General features: G+C 45.6%; 1 protein-coding gene across 2 annotated transcripts in view; it reads right to left on the minus strand.

Moving 5' to 3' along the window:
- Positions 1 to 2,469: 2,469 nt before the first annotated feature.
- Positions 2,470 to 25,902, minus strand: part of LOC310798380 (ras-related protein Rap-1A-like) — a 29,465-nt gene continuing 6,032 nt past the window's right edge. For both annotated transcript variants that reach the window (XM_083660931.1, XM_083660932.1), the window contains exons 2-8: positions 24,613 to 24,704; positions 22,116 to 22,184; positions 21,684 to 21,740; positions 19,524 to 19,664; positions 12,537 to 12,680; positions 11,310 to 11,446; positions 2,470 to 3,539 (exon numbers count right to left, since the gene is read on the minus strand). In XM_083660931.1, the coding sequence (XP_083517057.1) occupies positions 11,357 to 11,446; positions 12,537 to 12,680; positions 19,524 to 19,664; positions 21,684 to 21,740; positions 22,116 to 22,184; positions 24,613 to 24,669 (558 nt within the window). In that variant the 5' untranslated portion in view covers positions 24,670 to 24,704 and the 3' untranslated portion in view covers positions 2,470 to 3,539; positions 11,310 to 11,356. The remainder of the gene's footprint in view (positions 3,540 to 11,309; positions 11,447 to 12,536; positions 12,681 to 19,523; positions 19,665 to 21,683; positions 21,741 to 22,115; positions 22,185 to 24,612; positions 24,705 to 25,902) is intronic.

The raw sequence follows: 25,902 nt of genomic DNA on the forward strand, positions 1-25,902 counted from the left end.
TTTTGCTTCTGCATTCATCTCCTGGTGTGAAGACACACATTTCAGTTGGGAAGAGATGTTGATAGGCTTTAGGTTAAAAGGGAGCAAGTGGGCAATGTTTGTTTACATTTTTGGCCGGCCACAGCTATGCTGTACAGTTTTATGTGCATCGGGTGACCTGACAGAGCTGGATTTCTTTTATTAGGCGATTGCCCTAATTAGCCTAATACCTGATGATGTGATGTCATCATCCTTCCTGGCTGAGGCTATAAGTTCAGCGATGATGTCATCAGTGATGTCATAGAGCAGGCGATGCATTATGCGAAGCGCAGTGGTTGAGCCTAGGAATCGAGTGCGCGAGATGCCTAGTATTACTAAAATGACAGTCAAAAAATCAAAGGTAATCACCTCCCTGTGCTGCAGGTACGTAGCCTATAAGCATTCATACTTTATTTGCATGTTGACGTTGAAGAGTCGACACACCGTTGTGCTGTTATTTCATCAGACAAGGTTCACTTGAACTTCAAACCATGAACGACCTATATCTTCTCGTGGGTTTAAATTCTCGCTCTTTTCTTTGCACAGTGGAAATCGGTGTGAGGAGATAATAGAAAATCTTATCTAAACATCTATGAGGTAACTGGGAATGTGGGGGCTTTGAGATAAGGGCTACACACAATGCATTTACAACATGTGTGAGGTTTGATGCAGTTTACAGGCGTTGCTATATCATCCTTCCTCTTTCCCAATCCACTGCATACTGTTTAAAGCAGAATCAGCAGGAAATGAAGACTGTTGCTTTACACACTACATGCATCGTAAACAGTGTTGGGCAAGTTACTTTCAAAATGTAATATACCACATATTACTAGTTACTTTCATTTGAAAGTAATAAGTTACTTTACAATATTACTTTCTGTGTAGAGTAACTCGTTACTTATTACACTACTTTTTGCATTACTTTCACCAAAACAACAGCAGCAGCAGAATGACATCGCTGCCCCGGCCAGAACCATCCCGAAAAATTATTTCAACCGCCCTTGAAGTCAGTGTAAACAATCCAAAATTCTAAATGTTATTCTTTTCCTTTGTTATTGTCATCTATAGTGGTTATTTGCATAAAAACAAACAGTTTGATTAGGAAATGATTGTATCTTTTTTTAAATATGTGCTTTGATTTAATAAAATGTAACTACATTTGTAACTTGAGTTACTTGATAAAGTAACTGGTATAATATTACTGAAATCCTATAAGTAATAAGTTATATTACTGAGTTACTGCTAAAAGTAATATATTACATGTAATAAGTTACTTTTGTAATGAGTTACCCCCAACACTGATCGTAAATGACTGTGACATTAAGACACATTATGTAATATATTAGTTAGATGCAGGCTCTCAGCACAGCTTCCTACTGGAGATGGTAATGGGGGATTGTGCAAGATTTATGTTCATATACTGCCTCCTACTGGTCAACAAGAGCAACAGGCGATCCACGTTCCCTTCCCCAACAGATGTACACACTGTAGTCAATGTTAATATTGATGATCACAAACTAAAACAGGCTAGTTTTTCCAATACATATCAAAGGACACTGACCGCCCACTCCTACCTCCAAGCCTATACTACAGCTATTGATTGATTAATTAGCAGACTGTATTCACTGTATATAATCAATATGTAATTACAGCTTCACTGACAGGGGCGGTCCGACCAGGGTTATTCCCAGGTTGATTTGCTTGGCAGACTCTGCTTGGTGAGGTGGGTCGGACAAGGGGTGTTATGTGCAGTGTTGGGCAAGTTACTTTCAAAATGTAATCTACTACATATTACTAGTTACTTTCATTTGAAAGTAATAAGTTACTTTACAATATTACTGTCTGTGTAGAGTAACTTGTTACTTATTACACTACTTTTGAGTCGCAGTGTAAACAATCCAAAATCCTAAATGTTATTCTTTTCCTTTGTTATTGTCATCTATAGTGGTTATTTGCATAAAAACACAGTTTGATTAGGAAATGATTGTATCTTTTTAAATATGTGCTTTGATTTTAAAAACGTGTTTTAACTCAATTTGTAACTTGAGTTACTTGACAAAGTAACTGATATAATATTACTGAAATCCTCAAAGTAATAAGTTATATTACTGAGTTACTGCTAAAAAGTAATATATTACATGTAATATGTTACTTTTGTAATGAGTTACCCCCAACACTGGCTATGTGTTACGCCAATGTTAATTGTTATGCTTCTCTCCCGGGTTGTGACCCCGGGCCTATCTGTCGGCTGACCGACTTGGTTGACAAAGGAAGGGTTGAACATGGGTTAAGTAAGCCTGGTCCGACACGGGTCATTGGTTTCAAAGAGGTATAACAGTCACCATGCAATTGCCATTTTCTCCTTAGTTGTGTGTCAGAGAATACGTGTTCTGTAGGTTGTGAAGTAACACCCTTTAATTTCACTCTGCTCAAATCAGTCAAATCTTTGGATAAAAGTTTAATTCACAAAAATACATTGACCAATATAATGAAAATGTACTAAAATGTACTTTAATAATCCATAAAAGCTGGAACATCATTGACAGAACACAAGAAGCATTATTAGAGTTGGTTTAGTATAATATATTTCAGCTTCAAGAGACATAGAAATCAATCCTTTCCCCCCCATATTTCTTCTATAAAAGACCCATTTTTTCTGAAGCATTATTATGCAAAAAATGGCATTAGAATATATTATGGGAGCTATGAAATCCCAGTGACTGAGTATAAAATTAAGTCACGTCAGAGAGATATTTGCAGAAGAGAAGTCCATGAACAGGGCCAAAAAAAAGTAAAGTAAAAGAACGAAAACCTATGGACCTTGAGCTATCATCACTGACATGACATGACAGGCATGGAGGATAGGTGTATGGCTATAAAAACAAAAGTTCTCACTTTTCCACTTGAAAACATCTACACTTAACAGATGCATTTTTTCATGCTCATTTTTGAAGAATATTTATAATCATACAACTAAAGAGGTCAACTTCCATGTCTTTCAAATACACTATTAATATTGCAAAGATGAAAAATACTGAATCCCAAGTTCTAACTTTTTGTTTCCTTCTTAACATTGTTATTTTCTTTTTGTTAAACTCTCTCTCAAAAAAAAAGTGAAAATACAGGGCTGCTTTCTGGCCAAGTAGGCAGATCATGGACACTTTTTTTTTATATATATATACTTTCAGAGGCATTGTAGCACTTTTATCATCAACATCATCAGTTTGTGGTGGCATTTTGTTGGTGCGGAAATGGAAACTGTCCTTTCAGGGTTCACACTGATGCAGAGACACAAGAGGAAGGTCCTCAGAAGTGAGAGACCAGAGTCTTCTCTCCAAACTCTTTCTCTCTCTCTCCCCATTTCTGTCTCTCTGTCTCTCTCTCATTTAGATCATCCTCGTCTTTGATAGGAGCAGATCGGTCAGCTGATTCACCGTTTATGGCTGATGGAGGGAAGGGGGCGGGGCTGTTGGAATGCTGGCACGTTCCAATCAGGGGCAACAGTTCTTCATTACAGCATTCTGGAAAGGTGGGAGGGGGCAAGACACGCATGGAAAATTGTCTTAAAAGTCACCGATCCATAAATGCCTTATTCAAATCCTGGCCACAACATCGCTGTGCTTTAGTGTCTATGTCTAATATGGGTTCTTGCTGCCCTCTACTGGCCATTTAGCTACATTACCCAACCCATTCTATAGCAGTCAATCTAAGAGCTGAGATTAAAACGCAGGAGAAGACGACAAGATCATGGCTGTCGCAAATCTGGGGATACGACATACACATCAAGGTTCAAGTCAACTTTATATAAATGGGCTTAGGTTGATATGACATACACATCAAGGTTCAAGTCAAGTCTATATAGAAATGGACTTAATTTGGCTCGTAAAGTTTGCAATGTCTCCTTAAGCAAGGCTGTGCAAGTGCACGTGATCCTGCAGCGTGCATATCGGCTTCCCAACAGTGACGACTAGCTGTGAGGAAATAGTCTTCTCCTGCATCTAGCTCCTAGTCACAAAGCAGGAAGTGAGGCCAGCTGTGAATGAGGTAACCAGGGGGGAGGGAGAGGCCCCATCCCCAAACAACTCCCTTCTCACCAGATGCACATTCTCTCTCTCTCTCTCTCACACACACACAGTTTGAAGGGGAAGAAAACAAAAACAGAAACGCCTTTTGATCTGTGTAAGCCACAACAGATGAGTTAAAATCTAGGTCAGTGATTCGCAAACTTTTTTTGCATCAAGGACCCCTAATTTAGTACACTTTAGGCCCACACACTGACCCCCATTTGATGTGATTTTGTCTCTTGGTCTGAGAATATTTTTTATTGTTACATAAGATTATGTTCAGAATTACAAAATGTATCTTTATATTGGTAGAGCGATAACAGTGAAACTATGATTGAAATGGTCATTTTTCTGCATTTTCTAATTGTGTTAAACTTCTTGCAAATTAAATAATTGTGAAATTTATCGATTTTCTGGGGACCCCCAGGACCCCACGTTGAGAACCAGCGATCTAGGCAACAGGCACTGTGGCTGATATGGATATGGATTGAGCCCATCTCTTTATCACAGTCCAAAATCACTGCGGGATATGCAGTTTACTTTCACAAGTTTCATACTGAAAAATGTGGATCTAGCTGTCAAGGAAGTAAGTTGGAGTGTTCATCTTCCGTATATACAATCTTTTTGTGCAACATGCAACCATGCACGCGACATAGACATAGGAGAACGCCAGGATTGGAGGGGGGGGGGGGTTCCGTTTTCCCCCGTTTTGGGCGTGGTTTCTGAATGACGACACGCTCCGCAGTGTCTCTCTCTTATGAAACAGTATGTTCCACTCTTACCACTAGAGGTGCCGTTTGTGTAAGGTAAGGTCAACTTTATTCTAATATGGATGGGTGCGCTACCTAATCATAAGCCTGCTGGATTGTTTGCAGGTTGTATTGTGCTTCCAGCCTCGTTTTAGTCCATTGCTTATCCAGTACCTGGGTCGACGATTGCAAAGATTCATTTTAAGTGCACAAAAGGTGCTCACTTCATCAATGAAACTTATTTCAAATCACTGCTAAAGAGAAATGAAAAACAGCCTGAACACTAGTGGTGAATACACTTCAGAGGCCGCTAAAGTCAGAGATGTACACTTCACAGAGTCGTGTGTCGAGGTGAACTTTCTGGAAAATACCCATGTTGTACCGAAGTGAAACATCCCATCAAGTCTCTCTCCGTCCCTCTCCATCAACCGATGCAGTAAAAAGATGATAGCGTTTGGTACACTTCTGGCTAGAAGACTTGTACTCCTTAAATGGAAAGACAAGTTTCCTCCAACTTTCAATCACTGGGTCAGAGAGATCTTATGCATCATCTAACCCTAGAAAAAATCCGATACGCTACAAGGGGTCGTGCTCTCGACTTTTATACCATCTGGCAGCCAGTCCTGGACCAGGTAGAGAAAATGGACGCTTCAAGCATTTCAAATGTATAGATTTACCCCCCCCCCCCCCCCCCCCCTCCTCCCTCATATTTATTTTCATGAATCTGTTTTTGTTGTTGTTGTTGTGTTTTTTTCTTTCTTTCTTTTTCTTTTATGTGTCTTTGTGTATTGATATACTGCGATGTATGACATGATGTATGTGGTGTAATAGGCTAGGGGTTCTCGTGGGATGGGTTTTTGTTTAAAAGTGTATTTAAATCTGTATTTTGTATTTTGTATGATATACAGAAAACGAATAAAAAAAACTTTGAACAAAAAAAAAAGTCTCTCTCCGTCCCATCCGAGGCTAACCTCCCTCTCCCCCAGTATAAGAGCTGGTGTGCTGTGAGCAGGGGAACAGTAGGGCTTAATCCCATTAGTGTTGGTTGACTGGGCTGGCCGGCGTGGGTACAGGGGGGGTACAGACAGACAGCGCCCCGGGGCCTGCTGACAGAGGCGTGGGTACAGGGGAGAGGGGGGGGGGGGGGGGGGGGGGGTACAAACAGCGCCCCCGGGGGCCTGCTGACAGAAGCGTACGTACACTCTACACCACTGACTGACCAACACAGATGGATTCAGGCCTATTGGGACACTGTGGGTGGTTCGGCTACATGGATAGAGGTTCAGCGCTAATCCAGTGTTATTAGTGAGCATATCAAAAAAGTTTTTTTTCCGGCCTGTCAAAACTAACCCATGAATGAAAGCAGATAGAACAGTACTACGGCTGGCCGTGCTTCACTGGTTTGCATGTCTGGTAACACTGAGGCCCCTGTTCTGACAACATTGCCCAAACGTATTAACAGTGATTCTAAAGCATTCCCAGTTGACTGCACTGGAAACTCTTGTAGCACTGCAGGTTGTTCAGCTACATCGATTTCAGTTTTCAGAAACAAACAGAGCTCCCTACTGACAATATCTGTCATATATAACTGACCTGGTGCTGTCAGAGTTAATACAAACAGACCTCACTACTGACAATATCTGTCTAACTGACTTAAAATGGGGGATCGAATTTGCATATTACATTTTGTCTTTAACAAGTTAATTCTACTATCAATCTTGTGAATGGGGAACGGGAAAATATTTGTCTAAAGTTTGCTTTGACTGTGAACAGATGCTCATACCTCAGTAAGCGCCTTTTGCCTTTTTTAATACCAACTTTGGTCAAAATAGAAGACGTGACAGCCCCCGACACACAGCATTATGTGGTTCATGTGAAATTCAAGGACTTTTAAGCACCTTGTTTAAAAAAGGGGCTATTTTCAAGGTATTCCATGACTTGGTCTCCACCAGTTTAAAGCAATATTCCACTGAGTTTGAACATGGGGGGGTTATTCTTCAGCACTCGACCCGACCGCCATGAAAACCATCAACTAATCAAAAAGATGATCGGATGCAGCCGGGACGGGTTTTGTAGCGTTCAGATTTTTTACATCCCATTACAGATTCAACAACAGACCTCATCCTCCTGCTACTGTGATTTTCAATTGGTAGTTGATCAAGAGTATTCATTTTGCCAAATAGCATTTTATTGATAGAAGAGAATATAGCGGAGGGATACCATTTAGGAGAACTCGTTCTTGTTTGGGAAGTCGGATCTATTTTTTATTTTTATTAGCTGTGAACACAGCTCTATTAGTCACTCTGTCGGTCGGCAAAAGGTTCACCACCCTTTAGCGGGCACACTTTTCACCCTAGGAGTAAGTGTGTGTGTGTGTGCGTGTGTGCGTGTGTGTGTGTGTGTGTGTGTGTGTGTGAAAGTGGGTGTTTGTGTTCATGCCTACTGGCTAAAAGGGGGGGCCGGTGGGGGCAGCAAAATTCGAAATGCAGGGGGAGAGGGCTGACATTTGGCATGGAGGTCAAGTGTGTGAAGGTGTGTGTTGTGTTCACGCCAGTAGGGGGGGCTGCCGCTGCCATCCTGCATTTTTAGAAGACTCCATATGTGGCCGCAGCTATTGCAAATTTGCACCTCATAAATACTAGTTTTAGTGTAAACCCAGAATAGAAATGCAAAATTACCAATTACTGCATCATTGTCTTAAAGTGGGATAACTTGTTGAATCTGTTACATGTACGTTTTCAGGCCATTTTCTTGGCCTCATTTACACATTACAACAAACGGGTCCCAGGTGCATCAGATATTGGCGAGTAGTTTTATATTCTGGTTTTCATGGTGGTCAAGTGCTAAGTTAGTGGAATATTGCATTAAGGACAGTCTCCCTACTCATTACTACACCATTGCTGCACTCTAGTCTCTGACCAAACGCAAGGGTGGTCAGTCAGAGGAGCCTACTACCAAAACGTGTAGCTGCTCTGTGGTCAACACACACTGGCCGCCCTACCAACACAACGAGGTGTTCAGCTTCACTGGCTTCAGTGTTTGGAAACACTGAGGTCATCTCTATGTGAGGCTGGATGCACACTGCAAGATCGCACAGATTTCCTCAACTCATTAAGCCAAAGTCATCGTCCCGGGGAAACTTTCCACATCAGAGTAGTGGAAGCTTTGACTCTCTAACATTGAGAGATGAGTCAACTGGGGTTAAATCTGACCCAAATCTCATAGTGAACGTTAACTCACACTGACCTACAGTGTTGTTTTTGGTCAGTTTCTTGGTGTTAGGCCTTGGCCACACTGATCCGTGGTGTCTGTCCGTGTGCGTTCATTTCTCTGTTCACTTCCATTCATTTTCAATGACAGCTGTCCGACTGTCCGTGGAGCACTCAGAAGCGTACGTATCCAGAAAATTTGCATACGTTTTGATGGACAGAAAGTTGAAGAGGGATGAACTTTTTCTGGATGGACGTATCGGATGGTCGGATAGTCACTGTCCGTTTAGCCAATCAGAGTCGAGGTCTCGAGAGGAGGCGTTCCGAGATTTGTTTCAACTTTTCAAAGATGGCGGCTATAATAGGAGGCTATAATTAATGCTGTGTACACCATCCCGCTGTTGTACAACGTGATGGTCAGTGTCACCGTCTGATTTCACCATCTAATCTGGTCATTCGGTGGCATTTTATGGCCACATAAGTAACGTAGCGCACAGAGCTAACAGCTAGCTGACGCCAGCTTTCTTCTTCTCTTGGTTTATAGGCGGGTCGCTGACACCTTCAAGGTGCTTACCGCCACCTGCTGTACAAGTAGGTTACTTGTACATGCAACGGACATAAATCTATCCATCTATCCGTTCTGTCCATTTTCTGACAGATCAGTGTGGCCAAGGCCTAAGCCAGTAGCTTCAATCATGTACAGTACATAACCTTTAATCAGAGTGTGTTGTGTTCATTATAGTGGCAGGATAGAATGGCTTCCAAACCAGCATAGAGTGTCAGACAGACTAAATATCACTTCCCCAAAACTATTAGTGGAGGCAAACATAACATTACCAGGGCAAGTTAGTCTGTTTTGAAAGATTAACAGGCAATATCAGTATCATAGTTTTCAAACGTTTCCAGAAAACAGTGCGAGAAATGGAGAAGCAACTGAGGAGCAATGTGTGTGACATATTTCCTTGGACTTATCCAGCTAATGCAAAATCCTGCTGACGTCCTTAAAACAAAATCCAGGCCATTCCACAGTGACGCATTCGTTCATCGTCTAGAGATGGCGCAATAACAAAACAAACAAAACAAACAAAAGTGCTAACGAAAGCACTGCACACAGTTTAAATCTGACTCAGGGATAGCAGCCTATCAGAAAGCCTCGTTTAAATCTGACTCGGGGATAGCAGCCTATCAGAAAGCCTTGTTTAAATCTGACTCGGGCATAGCAGCCTATCAGAAAGCCTCGTTTAAATCTGACTCGGGGATAGCAGCCTATCAGAAAGCCTGGTTTAAATCTGACTTGGGGATAGCAGCCTATCAGAAAGCCTGGTTTAAATCTGACTCGGGGATAGCAGCCTATCAGAAAGCCTGGTTTAAATCTGACTCGGGGATAGCAGCCTATCGGAAAGCCTTGTTTAAATCTGACTCGGGGATAGCAGCCTGTCAGAAAGCCTGGTTTAAATCTGACTCGGGGATAGCAGCCTATCAGAAAGCCTGGTTGCGTGTGCAACTCCTCAGCGGCAAATTAATGTGAGTCACCGTCATGAGATGCTAACTGCAGGGGTTTATAGACGGTAACAAGACACGTCCTACACACATACACCCTATGAACAAGATGGCCGACTGATCCATTGTCACATGGAATGGTTCCTCTTAGGACAATGGCTACAGTTCTACTCCAGGCTGCAGCAGAACTGAAGTGAACAGCTTGCATGCAGATGCACTGGATCGGCCCTATACAAAAATGCACCATTAAATATCCTGGGTCCAGTTCGATGACTCCAGCCCAGTTTAGGATGTTGATGTGAGGTCAGCTCATTTACAATAGATTAGTCCCATTACCCAATTACTGAGTTGCGGCAAACTAAGTGGCCAAACGCACCACACGCCAAAGCCATGCAGAACTGAAGCTTGAAGCAGACTCAAGCTGATCTGACGCCAAAGGATGATGTGGATCTAGCTGTCAAGGAAGTAAGTTGGAGTGTTCATCTTCCATATATACAATCTTTTTGGGCAACACGCAACCATGCACGCGACATAGGAGAACGCCAGGATTGGGGGGGGGGGGGGGGGGGGGGGGGGTTTCTGTTTTCCCCCCCCGTCTTGGGCGTGGCTTCTGAATGATGACGCGTTACGCAGTGTCTCTATGCTTGGAAAATAGAACAGAAGCTGAAACTATCGGATCAGCGTAGCTTTGGCGTGGCGTCAGCGTGGCGTGGCGTGCGGCTGATGTGAACGGACTCGCCTGTTAACAAGGACGCTGAATTGAAACTGCGTGGCTTTGGCGTGGCTTTGGCGTATGATGTGAACGTGCACTAAGTCAGTAATACACTGATGAGCGATAAAATCAGAACCAACATAGGCAGGCAGCATCCTCCAAAATATCTTATGAAGTTCAAAGCTATTACATGACTGTGAATATGTCGGCTGCTTTAGGACTGGTGTTGTTCGGAGGAAATTTTAGAGACACACACACAGGGCTGTGCAATATATCAATATTCAATATTGTGATATGAGACTAGATATTGTCTTTGATTTTTGATATTGTAATATGGTGATATAGCATGTTGGCTTTTCCTGGTTGTAAACGCTGCATTAGTACCAGACTGTACTGGCATTGACTATTTGCCTTTACCCACGTAACCGGAAAACATGCTACAGCATCAAAGCCCGCGGCGTATGCGCCGAGGATGGCGAGCCTGCCGGCGCAGCTGCCGTGCAGCTCCCCGAAAATGTGACTCGACACAGCTGACTCGAACGGCGCGAGTATAATATAATGTAGATGGGCAGGTAACAAGAGAGAGTGAAAACTATTACCAAGTATATGCACTACATTCCCTCCTTGGGCTAACTTCTAGTCATTGAAATCCTAGTGATATCACACAATTTACTCATTTTGCTGGGGACTCCCCTGCTGCGACCCCCTCTCATCAACCTGACGTTGGAGTATACAGGTCTAGCTGCCATCAGCAAGACTCCAAGTTGATGCTGATGTTGTAGCATGTTTTCTGCATAAGTAGCTAGTTATTATATTCACATTACTGATGATTATTGATCAAAAATCTCTGTGCAAATATTTTGTGAAAGAACCAATAGTCATCCCTGGTTGCAATATCGATATTGTGACATTTGATTTTGTCCACGTTGCCCAGCCCTACTTATAACTGAATATTTAGTCCGCTTGTTAGAAAATACCACAATATATATTGTGTATAGCCATTTAGCCTAACAATACAGAGATCAGATTTTTGGTTGATATCGCACATCATACACACCTGGCTCAGAGCTGCTGCAGGGAGGGGGAGGGAGGGGGGGGGGGTCTTTAAAGCAGGACACAGTTGGATTTCTTTTTCGCCTTCTTCTTTTCCACTGGCGTTTTCCTATTTATCTGTCTGACCAGGTCATAGAAGATCTACAGCAGAGACAGAACAGCGAGAGGGGGAGAGGACAGCAGAGACAGAACAGAGAGAGGGGGAGAGGGAGAGAGACAGAACAGAGAGGGAGAGAGAGGGAGCAGACACAATGAGTTGATTCACACTGGTGAAGTGCTTTTCCTCCCCGTCGTACAAAGGCAGACCCTAACACACCACAGCACGTGTGAGCGTTCACTTGAAGCGCCTATCTCTGAAATGGATACACTGTTATACACACAGTAGCTTTGACAAGGGTGTGGCACTGTGAGGTAACGCTAACACAGCTAACATCATACCTCTTATATAGACCAAATCACCGTGACATCACCATCATGTAAACAACATTACTTCCGCGTACCACTTGGGGAAGGCGGCAGGTTTAAATGTGCGTGTTGTCAAATAAATGCTGTCAAACCCTCTCGTTGTTTTCAGCCGACTACTTTCAATTTAAATGTTCAAATGGTTGGTAAACATGCTTGTCCGACGTATCTAGTCTTTCTTCTGTGTTTGTTTTATGTAGTATTAGCTAGCTAATAACGTGTTTACAACTGTCAAACTCGCTGTTTTTTTGCAGACTCGTTACAGACAGAGCTACTGACGCCACGTTAATTTAATTTAGCTTCAAGTCTACTCTGGTCTGGTCTGGTCCAACAGGTAAATTAGCTAGTCTGGTCTCCACTAACGTTAGTGAAAGTGTTGTTATGAATGATATTAAACAACAACACAACACGAACGAACCATTTTTGTCTTCTTTGTCTGTTTTTGTCTTCAACACGTCAGTTTAGCCGTTCACCTCCATTATGATGTGTGGACCCCAGGGGTAACCGGAAGTCAATGTAAACATCCCCGCTGATTTGGTCTATAGCTCAAGCAAACCACGCTCATCTTTGGTGATTGAAAAGCCCCTCCTGGTGAGGTTACTCATTTATCCAATGACAATAATAAGACTAGGATAGCAATTAAACAAATTTCCTAATACAAAAGGAATAACTTAAAAGAGACGAATGTGATATTGTGGCCGATTTGTGTCGATGACTTGTTTACAACATGGGTGTTGTTGGTGTGTTTCAGCGTGCACTCTTCACTCACATCGAGGACGTTGATCTTTGACTTAGCGGAGGACTCTAAAAAGGCACAGTGGTTCCACTGTCTGGCCAGGTTCTGGCCCTGCTCCTTCCCCACCACGCGCTCGTCCTCCAAGTCACACTTGTTCCCCACCAGGATCATCGGCACCTGATGAGGGGCGAGAGAGCACACATGCAATATATTAAGAATATATATTATAAGTATTGAGTCTGTCTTTTTAAGTAGTTCATATACTGATCATTGTGTGGCGGTCAAATGAATACATTGTCAAATAGATATGATGATTGGGTAAAAGAGGAACATGGAAGGGATGAAGGAGAGCGAGGAAGGCCATGAAGAAGAGGAAGATGGGGGTTTCGGGAGGAAGAGAGAAAGAGTAGATGGGGGGAGTTTAGGAGAGAAGAACAAAAGTGGGAGAGCTTGAAGGCTTCGGGTAGGGCTGGGGATCGGAAATAAACCCAGTACCAAGTAGCATCAAAACTTCTCCATACAAATTACTATTTGTATGGTTTTGCTCACAGCCAATCACCGCAAGCGTTCTTCAATTTAATCAGACATGTCATTGGCCCACGACCACAGCAGTCGAGTGCGGTGTATGTGACGGAGCTGGCAGTTCAGCGTGCAGAGATGCCACCAACATGTTCAAATTCACATGATGTCTGGGTAGTGTCGAGGTGAAAACTCCGTAAAACTCCGATGGTGAAATAAGTTCGCTTGTCACACAATAAATCACACTCGTTTGACTTAAGAGGGCATGTATGTTGTATCCTTCACATTCGCTAACCAGTCTTTGAACTGAAATCTTTGAAGAAGTTGGGATCCGTGTCTGAGAGAAATAGCCTGGCTGGTTCGATGTTTATCTGTTCACCTGCGTCGCGTTGAAGCACTTTTTACAAACTGGCTTCGTTTGATGTGTCCAGGGGGCTTGCCTTCGCTGTCAGCAACGTAAGCAAAATACTTCCACATGTCGCTTCGTGCATCTGCTTACAAGCGTTGGGGTGGCTTGCAAGACTCTCAGAACAAGCCGCTGCCATTTTCGCTGTCTGTGTCCCTGTCGGGCTGGACTGAACTCTGGCCAGAGAGCGAGCAGAGAGGGGAGGGGGGGCACGCCCACACATGAAGCAGCCACATACCGCTCTCATGACAACCTAGGAACTGGTGAAATGTCCGTGATGACGGGGTCGTGCTTATACCGGAAAACAACTTTCACACTCCAAGGCATTACACCGCTTTCTGGTCATTTCCCGGTATAGAGCGCATGTGGGAAAACGGCTCTACAGACACTATTGGCCATGTCTGCGGATGGGAAGCTGGTGGGGTATGAGTCCTGGTCGCTGCACTAGGCCCTCCTCTGATTGGCCTGTTCAGGGGGGAGGGGAACTGCAGGGGAATAGCATGATCCTCCCACGCGCTTACATTCGGCCGGGGAAACCCCTCGCTGTCAGGTGAAAGCGGCTGGCAATTGCACATGTATCGGAGGAAGCTCGTGCTAGTCTACGGCTCTCCCCAAATCGGCAGAGGGGGTGGAGCAACGACCGAGACAGCAGGGGGAATTGGCCAAGTACAATTGGGGAGAAAATGGTTTTATTGTTTAAATTGTTTATACAGTATATACTTTTTTATTATTATTTGTTTCTCACATGCTGGCTATCGAATGAAGCGGGGGGGGGGGGGGGGGGGTATTGAATGAAGTACTCCATTGGGATCGGTATCACTTTAAGGGTACCTGTATCGGAATTTCTACTTGCCTCTACTAGTACCTGCTGTGTTTTCCACCGCAAATTAGGGATGGATGATATATCGGCAATTATCGGTATCGGCCGATGTTCGTAATTTTTTTACATATCGGCATCAGTCAAGTGTTGTGCCGACTGGCGATCGGATCATATATCTGCAATTGAATGGCTGAATGATTGATTTCCCCTAGGCGATGTCTGTCTATCGACCTACCCCCCCCCCCCCTCCAACGTGTGTGTGTGTGTGTGTGTGTGTGTGTGTGGGAGACAGTGGTTGCCTGGCAAGGAGAGATGTGTGAACGCAGCGGGGAGTGCAGTGTGTGTTAGGCCATTCATTTTGTCAGTGAATAAATGCTACTATACTGTACATTTAGACATGTTTCTGATGTGCGCAATGAGCCTCGTTAATCAAATCTTTAATTACAAACCTGTTTGCCGTTGCTGCACTCACTCTGCTCGCCAGGCAGCCACTGCTGTCACTCTCTCTCACACACACACACACACACACACACACACACACACAGCCACCATCCCCCACGTCACCTTTTGGTACCCATTCGACCAGGCTTGGAAGCACCGAGGAGCTGGTACTAAAAAAAAGTATGGACTCCGCGTGCCTCAGCCCGGTTTTTGGCCAGTGAAAACAGAAAAATTTGAACAGAGCCGAGCCGATGCCAGCGGTTGAAATGCACCATTAGGGAACCAGAACTCATTAGTCGGTGTAGCTCAATTCATGTGCAAACTCAAATGATAAGAGGAGGCCATCATCATCATCAACAGCTCAGTAGACTATTCAATTTGAAGCCCGGATGAAAGGCTCACAAAGACCATCAAATAAATCAATCCATCCCTCGGGGAGGCTTGTGTAAAAAACTATTTAGGTTCCCCGACACACAAACAAAGATATCAGAGGACCAAGATAAAGCAGCAGTGTAGTTTCTTCTGGTTTTGTCTCTTTAAAAAAATAGCACTGAACAACACAACCACCCAATAACACACACAACCACCTACAAGACAACCACCTAAAACACAACCACCAACAACACGACCACCTAACGACACAACCACTTAAGTGCGGTTGCTTTTGGAATCTTCCGAATGTGCAACACGTTTCCCTTTTGTCCAGACCTTCGTTCATAGATGTTAAATGAGCAAGGTGAAGGAGGGGCAGATGAGGAAGGGACTATTCTGGGCCCAGCCTCAGCCCTAACTGTCACAGTGGGTAGAGCAGGGCCAGGCAGGGTGTTGTTGTTGGGATACCCAACGCCTACATTCCACTAGGTCCGTGTTCGGTCCGTCTGCGCTGCGGTACGGCATCGGAGCCGATACGTTTCCACTCTAATCATTGTGTCAACTCCCACCTACTCCGCTGCGTTGCGTGTCTACTCCGTCCCAGCTCCGACGATCCGGAGCTCTCCGAAAAATATACGCAAGGCTTCTATTTTTCACGGATGACGGAGCAAAGCCGCAGCAAGTTGGGCGGAGCCAGGCATGAAATCAACAGGGCAGAGGTGTTTACAGCATTCAATATCAAGCCAGAGGACAAACAAGTATGAGGAAAAGTTCATCATTGGAGTGGAAAACCACAAAATAATATATGACACGACACATCCTTTTTACAAGGACAACACCAAGCAAGTCCACCCCTCCTCCGCTTCTCCAGTTGGGAACAATGATCTTCTGCCTGTTTGTCGTTGTATTTATCCCACATACAAATTGTCTCGCGCAATTTTACCGTGAGAACCTGTCGGTCTCGTCACTCTAGCTGTCTGGCGGAGCGGAGCCGTGACGTGCTCTGCACGCAGCCGGTTAGTGTTGGCGGAGCACAGAGCACGGAGCAAAACCGGAGAACAGCCGCAACGCAACGCAACTGCAACCCCGGCGAAACTGTCACAGTGGGCAGAGCAGGGCCAGGCAGGGTGTTGGGATGCGTCTCATCCTGCCTGCTGCTTCCTGACTGGTCTATCTAGGGAGCAACGCTCGCCCGGGAGGAAGTCATGGCAGCCCCGCCCAGCCAGGATAACATCGTTTTCCTTCCTGAATGGTTTCTAACATTTGAGCTGGATTCCATGCTCCGACTGCTCTCTGGAATTACATGATAGTGGGAAGTGTGTGTGTGTGTGTGTGTGTGTGTGTGTGTGTGTGTGTGAGTGTGTGCGCGCGCGTGTGTGTGTTCGTGTTCCACTGCGGTATGTTTTTGACAGTCCCAACTTGTGAAAGGAAGCATCGAGCTGCAAGCAACAGTCGCTACAGAAAGAGATCAGCATTTCCCCGTTTGCCACACGAGTTCAGAGGTTATTTGGTGGCAGAGAGCGGGAAGAAAACTGGAGACAGAGAAAGGAGCAGTGGAACATTGTGCACGCGGCACAAGAGAGGCACCATTAATATATCAGCTGTGGAAATCTATTTGTGGTAGAGGCCTGCGACAAATAAAAATCTATCCATGGGGAAACCCCACCTTTCTTTCCCAACTTCTTCTTGTCTAGAAATGGCCCCCAGACATGGTACTTGTGGATCTGGAAAAACGGCATATTTGTGAGCAATATGGTTGTAGGCTTGACATGCGTCAACTTGCTCACTTATTCAACCCTCTCCCCCTCCACACCAGGGTCTCGTTTTCAGAGGTTGTTCTTGGACGGGGGTCCCGCCGAGCGAGCGGCCTACAGAGAATGTTCTACTTGTTAAGAAGGTGTAGGGCTGAATATCCCGGTGCTGCCGTTGCTTTTCTTCGGTCTTTTCTCTCCCTCTCTGTGGGCTTTGGGGCAGACGACAGGAAGCGAGGATGTTTGGATTAACCCCGTGGAGGTTGCCGCTTGATGTTTGATATCCAAACAAGCCCTCTCAGACTGGGCCTGCTGAGCGACAGGCCTCCCAGCGGGCCCGGGGAGAACCAGAGGTATGCCCTTCTAACACAAACTATATAAGCCAAGCCGGGATGAAGGGATGAGAGAGGATGGAGGTATGCAGGGAAGAAGAAGATGAAGAAGAAGAAAGTCGGTGTCAGCAGCAGCGCACACTAGGCAGCGTTAGCGCCAGTAGCTTACTTGGGAGAATCCACACAGCCCACAGAGAATCTGTTCAGAGGCTTAACAGGGCTACAGACAGGTCCTATCCCGCCCACAATGGCATCCCAGAGACTGGATTGCAGAGAATTCAGAACGGGGGACGCGTAGCCGAGCGTAGATGAATGGAGCCCGTACTGCTTCCAAACGGAAGAGGTGAGTCACAAGCACGGAGTCAGGCATTAGTAGCGGAGCCCCGTCACACAAGCAGAGACAGAGACAAGAGCTGAACCGGAGAGAAGTCACAAGACGTCTCTTACATAAGAACAGTGGAAGGAAATAAGGGATGTGAGCTTTTAATACACTGCTGACTAATTAGTTAGTCACTTTACTCTCCACCTCAGGAGCCTCCTAACAAGTCCTCTCAGGAGTCAGGAAGAGGAGTTTACCCCCCACTGCGTTCAATGCACAGGTCATTAAAAGCCTGTTAATTGAGCCTGGCACAGGTCATTAAAAAAGGCCTGTTAATTGAGCCTGGCACAGGTCATTAAAAAAGGCCTGTTAATTGAGCCTGGCGATACCGACTGCGTCTGTACATTTTGCCAGTGTTGCAGTAAATGGTGCGTGGCATTCCTACCAAGCGCTGAGAGTGAGAACAGCTGTAGCAGCAGCAGCAGCAGCAGCAGCTAGAATGACTGCTCTCGCTCTGGCTCGAAAGCCTTCTTCTCCAACTAGGAAATGTGACATCTTGGGACGAAAAGGAGAAAGAAGGGGAGATTTGTTAAGCGTTTCCTTTGGTGGTGCATTCCTGCAAGGGGGCAAAGCAAGATAAACACGTGTGGTGCTGCTGGTCGTAGCTAAAGGCTTAAATCACCAGTGGAACGATAGCTGCCGAGCGGGCCGGCCCCGTAACGGCCAGATAAGAACAACTGTTTATACTGGGGATATATTCAGATGGTGACTGCTTTCTTTCCGTGTTCAGGAGCCACTGATACTGCAATCCATCCGTTAGCCCGGGGCTAACCCCGCTCCCTGAACCACCCCGCTCCCTGAACCACCCCGCTCCCTGAACCACCCCGCTCCCTGAACCATCCCGCTCCCTGAACCAACCCGCTCCCTGAACCACCCCGCTCCCTGAACCACCCCGCTCCCTGAACCAACCCGCTCCCTGAAACATCCGTTAGCCCGGGGCTAACCCCGCTCCCTGAACCACGGGACTCTAATGAAGCACCGCAGCCTCACAATCCAGTGTGTTTCTGATGAGCTGGGGCTTTCCTTGCACATCATTCCTCCTGACAGTCCAATCACCCGCACCGAGTGCCAGACCACAGGTCCAATCACAAGGCAGGTCCAATCACCCGCACCGAGTGCCAGACCACAGGTCCAATCACAAGGCAGGCCCGGCTGGAGGGAGGAGGGGGCAGAGAAAGAGCAACAGGCGCTGAAAGGCCAATCAAAACAGAAAGCAGAGGAGTATGTTGGCACAGATATTGAGTGAGGGGAGCAAGAGAGGGAGCGAAGTATAAAGCTTCTGTACCAAGCTGGGGGAGAGAGAGAGAGAGAGAGAGAGAGAGAAAGACGGAGAGAGAGAGAGAGAGAGAGAGAGTGAAAGACGGAGAGAGAGGGGGTTATGGTAACATTCATTCCCTCCACAGATCACCAAAAAAGGGCATGGTAGATCCTGCTGACGTGCTATCTGCCCACAGCAGAGAGGGGATGGAGGGCTTCACTCAGGCCAGCAGGCTGCCAACTCCACAGAGATACAGAGCTGCTGCTCACACAAAGTATTCATGACATGTCCTCCGTTTGTTTCAACTGTCTGTCACAGATCCAAGCTGAGAGAGGGAGATCTGAGGGGGAACATCGCGTCAAAAAAAAGAGAGAGAGAGACCTAACTAAAGGGTTGAATATCCCCCTGGTGATTCCCCCATATTCTGTGACTGGAATCAAAAGAGTGTGGGGGCGTCAAATCAAAGTGAACATCGCAATTCATCATACACATGAAAAAGACAGTGGCTGGTAAGTTTGGTCTACTCTACCGCCCCATTTTGGCAGGTAGTCTGGTGGGCAAATTCTATATATATATGTATGTATATGACTAATACTATGAATGCAATGAATGGAAAGTGTCATACTCTGGTTACAGGTGTGAAATGGGGGAGGGCCCAATTCTAAATGTGAAGCGCAGTGCGCAGACGATTACATCCTGTAGTGCTAATGTGAAGCGCAGCAGTGTTCAGAGTGACACTTACGTCCTCTGTGTCCTTTACTCGTAGGATCTGTTCCCTCAGGTCCTGGAGGTCGTTGAAGGTGGACTGTGCTGTGATGGAGTATACCAGGGCAAAGCCTTGGCCGTTCTTCATGTACAGGTCCCTCATTGCCGTGAACTGCTCCTATACAGGAGAAAGAAAGAGGAAAGACAGGCCATGAGCTCTGTTCAAAGCCATTTGCCTCTTTACAGATTAGAAAACATTCACGTGGCACTATCTTTTACTCGCTTCTTGTTATTCCTTAAAATGAAAATGGAGAACTTTATTTTTTTTGACTTCCTGTAATGTGTCGCCGATTCAGATGCACACAAACGTGCAAAATGGATATACAGACAGTCTGTGTCTCGTCATACGACGCTGGGGTAGCTGGCTGGGGGCGTGGTCAGGGTGGGGTAAATCCCCCTGTTCTCCCCCATTCAGCATAGTTTAGCATTTAGCTGCTAGCCCAGCCCAGGCAGACACGATCAGGGATTCAACCACCGCAGCAAACGCAACATCTGAACAGACGTCTATGTACCTGCTCTAGAATCCCCAATCCTGTAGTGTAGAGCCGCAGCACCATCCTTTGGTGAGTCAGCCCATTGGGATATGCGTTTTTTTTTTTTTTACCCCACTCGCACACCAGCCGTATAACATGTTCGTTTTTCCAGTCTAGGCCTGCTATGAATACGGCCAAGGATGAGCACCCATCGATTTTCTACTGGAATCATGCAGAGACATGCACAATGCTTGTCCATCACTGATATAATATCAACATGCCTTGCAGCTACAGATATATCAGAATACCTTATAGCAACAAGTCTACTTATACTGGATCAAAGTGAAAAACATTCAACCACACTGCTAGAGTGGGTATTGTGCAGTTTATCAGGGGATGACTAGATGATCAAATCTGATTATGTCATTCCAAGTCATCTATTCATCAACAGAATAATATGTTTGATTTTGTTGCTCTGAGGTTTCTCACACACAAAAAAGTATTAAACAAAAACGTATTAAATGTAACTTCATTGAACCATACCTAAGCCGAAGATTTGCGTTTATGTTTTTTCCTCGCCATAAATACTTACTACTACTATTAGTTACTACTAGTAGTTACCAGACAATTGGACTAGAGTCATAGGGACTCGGACTCGAGTCGACTCGAGTCGCAAATTTGACGACTTCCGACTCGACTCGGACTTGGAAGGTAAATACTTGAAACTCGACTCGGACTTGGAAGAAAATGACTCGAAACTCGACTCGGACTTGTGACAAGATCAGCCGAGTGCACCAGCTGGGCGTACACCTAGGTTTACACGCTACGTCCGATGTAGAACTCAAAGTTACGACTAACTTAATTTTATGACTAGTGCACCCTGTATGCGCTGCGTCTGTGTATGGAGCAGGCGTAAAAGTTACACCCAAATGCGTAGCTACTCACTGACAGCTGTCTCATCTTGATCTGCGCGTGATGCGGCCGGAATCTTCTCCAAAAATATCGATCGATATGTGCTGTAAATAAATAAGCTGATGCGTCGGAAGATCTTTCAATTTCTTCCTGACTTCGTCAACTGCCCGCAGTGCGCAGTCTGCCATCGCATTCAGTACTGATTGCACTTGTGATCAAACTGCTCGTGTTGGCGCTGTTAAATTGAGCTGTGAGAACGTTTCTATGCTTTGAATACAACTCTATAAGTTTGAGCTGAGTTGGAGCTGTCTGTCAGCTGTCTCGAGCTCGTCTGAGAGAAGTGTGTTGCTTGGCAACAAGCACGTATTAACGTGAACGCGCACGTCTGCAGCCTAAATAATCTCTGCCTTGTCATTTTTTCTAACCTGTGACTCGACTTGACATAACCTGTGACTCGACTCGAGACTTGACTTGAAATAACATTGTGACTTGACTTGACTTGACTTGCCGACAAAAGGAAAGACTTGGGACTTGCTTGAGACTCGGGACCAATTGACTTGAGACTCGCTTGGGACTCGGATCAGAGGGACTTGGACAATTGTCTGGTAGTTACTATTCTGGAAGACCAATGCTCGCCAAGCCATGGTTGGTCTGGTTGGTCCACAACCAGAGTTGGCCATCACACAGAATGCCAATGTCCAACAGGCTGAGTGAGGAATCATCATGTGCAGTAATGCTATGAGTTCACTTACTGTGCCGGCTGTGTCAAGGATCTCAAGCATACATTGCTGCCCGTCTACCTCCACTTGCTGTAAGGGACAGGAAAAGGACATTTTAGAAACGGGCAGAACATAAGGAACATAGCTAAAACTGTATTACAGCTCAGTGTGTATCATGTTGTTGTATCACAAATCAATAAGGCAGCATACAATGACAGAGAGAGAAAGATTACAGAGAAGAAAGTATTGAGATAATAGATCAAAATAGATCAAAATGGAGAGAGCGAGGAGAGAGAGAGAGAGCAAATGAAAAGGGTGAGGGAAATGGAGAGGTGGGAGGTTCGAGAAGAGAAAACAAGATCACAGCATCATAACGTGAACCTGCAGGCCAGCTGCTAGCAATCAGCTCATTCCAGGCCAGCAGCACTCTCTCTGCCTCTCCCTCTCCCCCGACGGCACGCTTACCTTTCTGTACGAGTCTTCTATTGTAGGGTCATACTTCTCCACAAAGATTCCCTGTACGAACTGAACCGTCTGTAAGAGAAGACACAGGCCAAAGAAGCAATGTCAGATCGATGTCACCTAACCGGACGCAACATCCGGACCGGCAAATATGGCCGAACCGCCACGCCTCTGAGTTGTGCTACAGCGGCACGGTGTCCATCTAGAGTTATCGAAACAAGTCGATAGAACATGAGGGGCGAGGAGGTTCACCATGTTGATAGAACATGGAGGAGGTTCACCATGTTGATAGAACATGAGGGGTTGAGGAGGTTCATACCATGTTCATAGAACATGAGGGGCGAGGAGGTTCATACCATGTTGATAGAACATGAGGGGCGAGGAGGTTCATACCATGTTGATAGAACATGAGGGGCGAGGAGGTTCATACCATGTTGATAGAACATGAGGGGCGAGGAGGTTCATACCATGTTGATAGAACATGAGGGGCGAGGAGGTTCACCATGTTGATAGAACATGAGGGGCGAGGAGGTTCATACCATGTTGATAGAACATGAGGGGCGAGGAGGTTCATACCATGTTGATAGAACATGAGGGGCGAGGAGGTTCATACCATGTTGATAGAACATGAGGGGCGAGGAGGTTCATACCATGTTGATAGAACATGAGGGGCGAGGAGGTTCATACCATGTTGATAGAACATGAGGGGCGAGGAGGTTCATACCATGTTGATAGAACATGAGGGGCGAGGAGGTTCACCATGTTGATAGAACATGAGGGGTTGAGGAGGTTCATACCATGTTGATAGAACATGAGGGGCGAGGAGGTTCATACCATGTTGATAGAACATGAGGGGCGAGGAGGTTCATACCATGTTGATAGAACATGAGGGGCGAGGAGGTTCATACCATGTTGATAGAACATGAGGGGCGAGGAGGTTCACCATGTTGCTGGGCAGACGACAAGACGCAGATGAAAACGTATATAGGCTCCTAAAGCTAAAGCCCAGAGGTGCATCTAAATGAGTTTTATAGACGTGCACACAGGCACACAAATCAATGGGAAAGAGCAGGGCTCAGCTCCAGCCGCAAGCCCTGCTCTTTCTGTTAGGTTTCCATTAGGGGGGTAGAGCGAGTTCACCTGAAACACTCTAAACATGTCAGGAGGACCTGCCATTTTGAAGGATTAACCCCACTTCCACACCTGGTCCTATTTACATTTCACAGACATCAGAGTCCTCCTGATGGGAGGAGAGACGGTACAGAAACGAAGTGACTCGTCGAGGGTCTTCACAATACCATCTCCCACTTCTTTCTATCAGGAAATGATTTAGTTTTATCCTGTCATTTGTGTGTTCTTGATCACATTCATGAAAGCCTCAGTGAAAATATATATGGACACAATTAGCGCTCCTTTTTACCCAAATGCAAATTTGACATCGTGTATCATTTGGGAGTTTGTGTGGGTGATTTCTACTATTAGAGTGGAGAACTGGCATAGCAATATGTGAGCAAACATAGAGAGCCAGCTAATGCCCTGCGACAAACACATGGATGTTTACAAAGTACCAGATAATACCAGGATGAAAGAAGGGAGGCCGGCCTACACACTGAGCAGGGAGAAGAACAAGCACATGAGGTAACGAGGAGGCGTCATGGAAAAACCTGACAGGAGGAGAGGACAGCTTCATCACCAGAGTCCCACTTCTGGGTTTTCAACACATCCCGTGACAAAAATGTCCTCCTCTGCCTTTTTTCCTCTTCTAAAAAAAAAGGTAGAACTGTTCAACAACGGGAGTTAAAGGAACACTCCGCCCATTTTCAACCAGCTTTGTATCATTAGAACATCAGTACTATATCAGAAAACTGTAAACGGTTTTGAAGTCTGTCATTTAATTTGACAGTTATTGAGTGTTTAAGTGTGGACCAGTGACATCACTGGTCCACACTAACTCAAATAACTCATTAACTCAAATCAACTCTCAATAACTGTCAAACTAGATGAATGATGAATAGTTTGACAGTTATTGAGAGTTGATTTGAGTTAATGAGTTATTAATTTGAGTTAGTGTGGACCAGTGATGTCACTGGTCCACACTTTAACACTCAATAACTGTCAAATTAAATGACAGACTTCAAAACAGTTTACAGTTTTCTGATATACTACTGATGTTCTGATGATACAAAGCTGGTTGAAAATGGCCGGAGTGTTCCTTTAAGTTTGAGCACAGATAGTTTTCGTTGTCTTTGGGTCATTTGATTGATGGCGATCCTTAGCCTGGGTAAACCCAGCCCCCAGTGACCTGCTCTCAGGCTTACCCTGCTTACAGTCACAAGTCCCTAGTGACTGAGAGCAGGTCTGAGAGCAGGTCACGTGGGGGCTGGGTTTACCCAGGCTAGGCGATCCTGACCAGTGACCAGTGCTACTAAAGCCTTTAGGAAACACTGCAGAGTGGGCAGTGATTGGGGGGGGGGGGGCAGGAAGGAGAAAGGATACTCACCAGAGCAGACTTGCCCACACCTCCAGAGCCTAGCACCACTAGCTTGTATTCACGCATGGTGGGGGGATCGCTTCACCGGACAGCCCTGCAGTCTGCACTGGACAAACGGGGAGAAAAGCAAAATGGAATAGATAGATTGAGAGATGGAAAAAGAGAGAAGGGTGGGGGGGGGGGGGGGGGGACAGGAATCAGCTCAAAGTAACTGTGTTAAAAAATAAAAAACAAAAGGAATTTTCCCGGTCGGGTCCCAGATTTTTCCACTCCAGAAGGGAAGGATTCTAGTCATTCCTGGAGGTATGGACAAGAAGCAGCACAACAATGGAGGGAACACCCATAAGTGGAGCTGCTGCTGCAGGGTGGAGGAGGTGAAGAGTATCTGACCCCTCTCTAACACAAACCAGCTGTGGGGTGTGTGTGTGGGTGTGTGTGTGTGTGTGTGTGTGTGTGTGCGTGCGTGTTGTATTGGGGAACTGAAGAGGAGAGATGATACATGAGTTTGGCAGACATGACTGTTAATGACACAATGATCTGGCCATCGCACACCAAAACACACCCTTCTGTCGAATGTGCTGATCATTCGCTCATTCTTGGTCATTTGAATAATATCGTGTCAGAGACGGTGACCATTATAACTGACGACAACAACATGAGGGAAATGGAAACTGAGATTGGGGCGGGGACGGGAGGGGTGTGTGTGTGTGAAATCATTGGAATATCCCTTTAAGCGACATGGAGGCTTCGAATCGTTGGCACACGTTGTGGCGTCAGTTGGGTTAGCCAACTGGGTCACAACAAGTTGGGCTCTACAGAGAGGCTACCAGGCCTGGTACTCTCTACAGAGAGGCTATGAGGACTGGTACGTTCAGATTCTGGTTGTAATTGTGGAATGTGGAGGGTTTCTGATTCTTAGTCCGCTCTCAAGAGAAACCACATGATGACTTTCTATTAAATTACGTTATTGAAAATGGAAATAAAACAGTGCCCCTCCCCCCATAAGGTCGTTTTAAAACTATGAAATGTCTTGAATTCCTTTTCTTTCCCACCCACCCTGATTTCCCCCACCCATTTTCTCCCCAATTGTACTTGGCCAATTTCCCCCTGCTGCCCCACCCCCTCCGTTAATCTGGGGAGAGCCGCAGACCAGCACCATGCCTCCTCCGACACATGCGCAGCCCCCAGCCGCCTCTTTTCACCTGACAGCCGGGGAGCTTCACCGGCAGGACGTAGCACATGGGAGGGTCACGCTATTACCACCAGTTCCCTTCCGCCCCACGAACATGCACCCTGACC

Source organism: Poromitra crassiceps, assembly GCF_964638095.1.
Source record: "Poromitra crassiceps genome assembly, chromosome: 25".
Lineage (NCBI taxonomy): Eukaryota > Metazoa > Chordata > Actinopteri > Beryciformes > Melamphaidae > Poromitra > Poromitra crassiceps.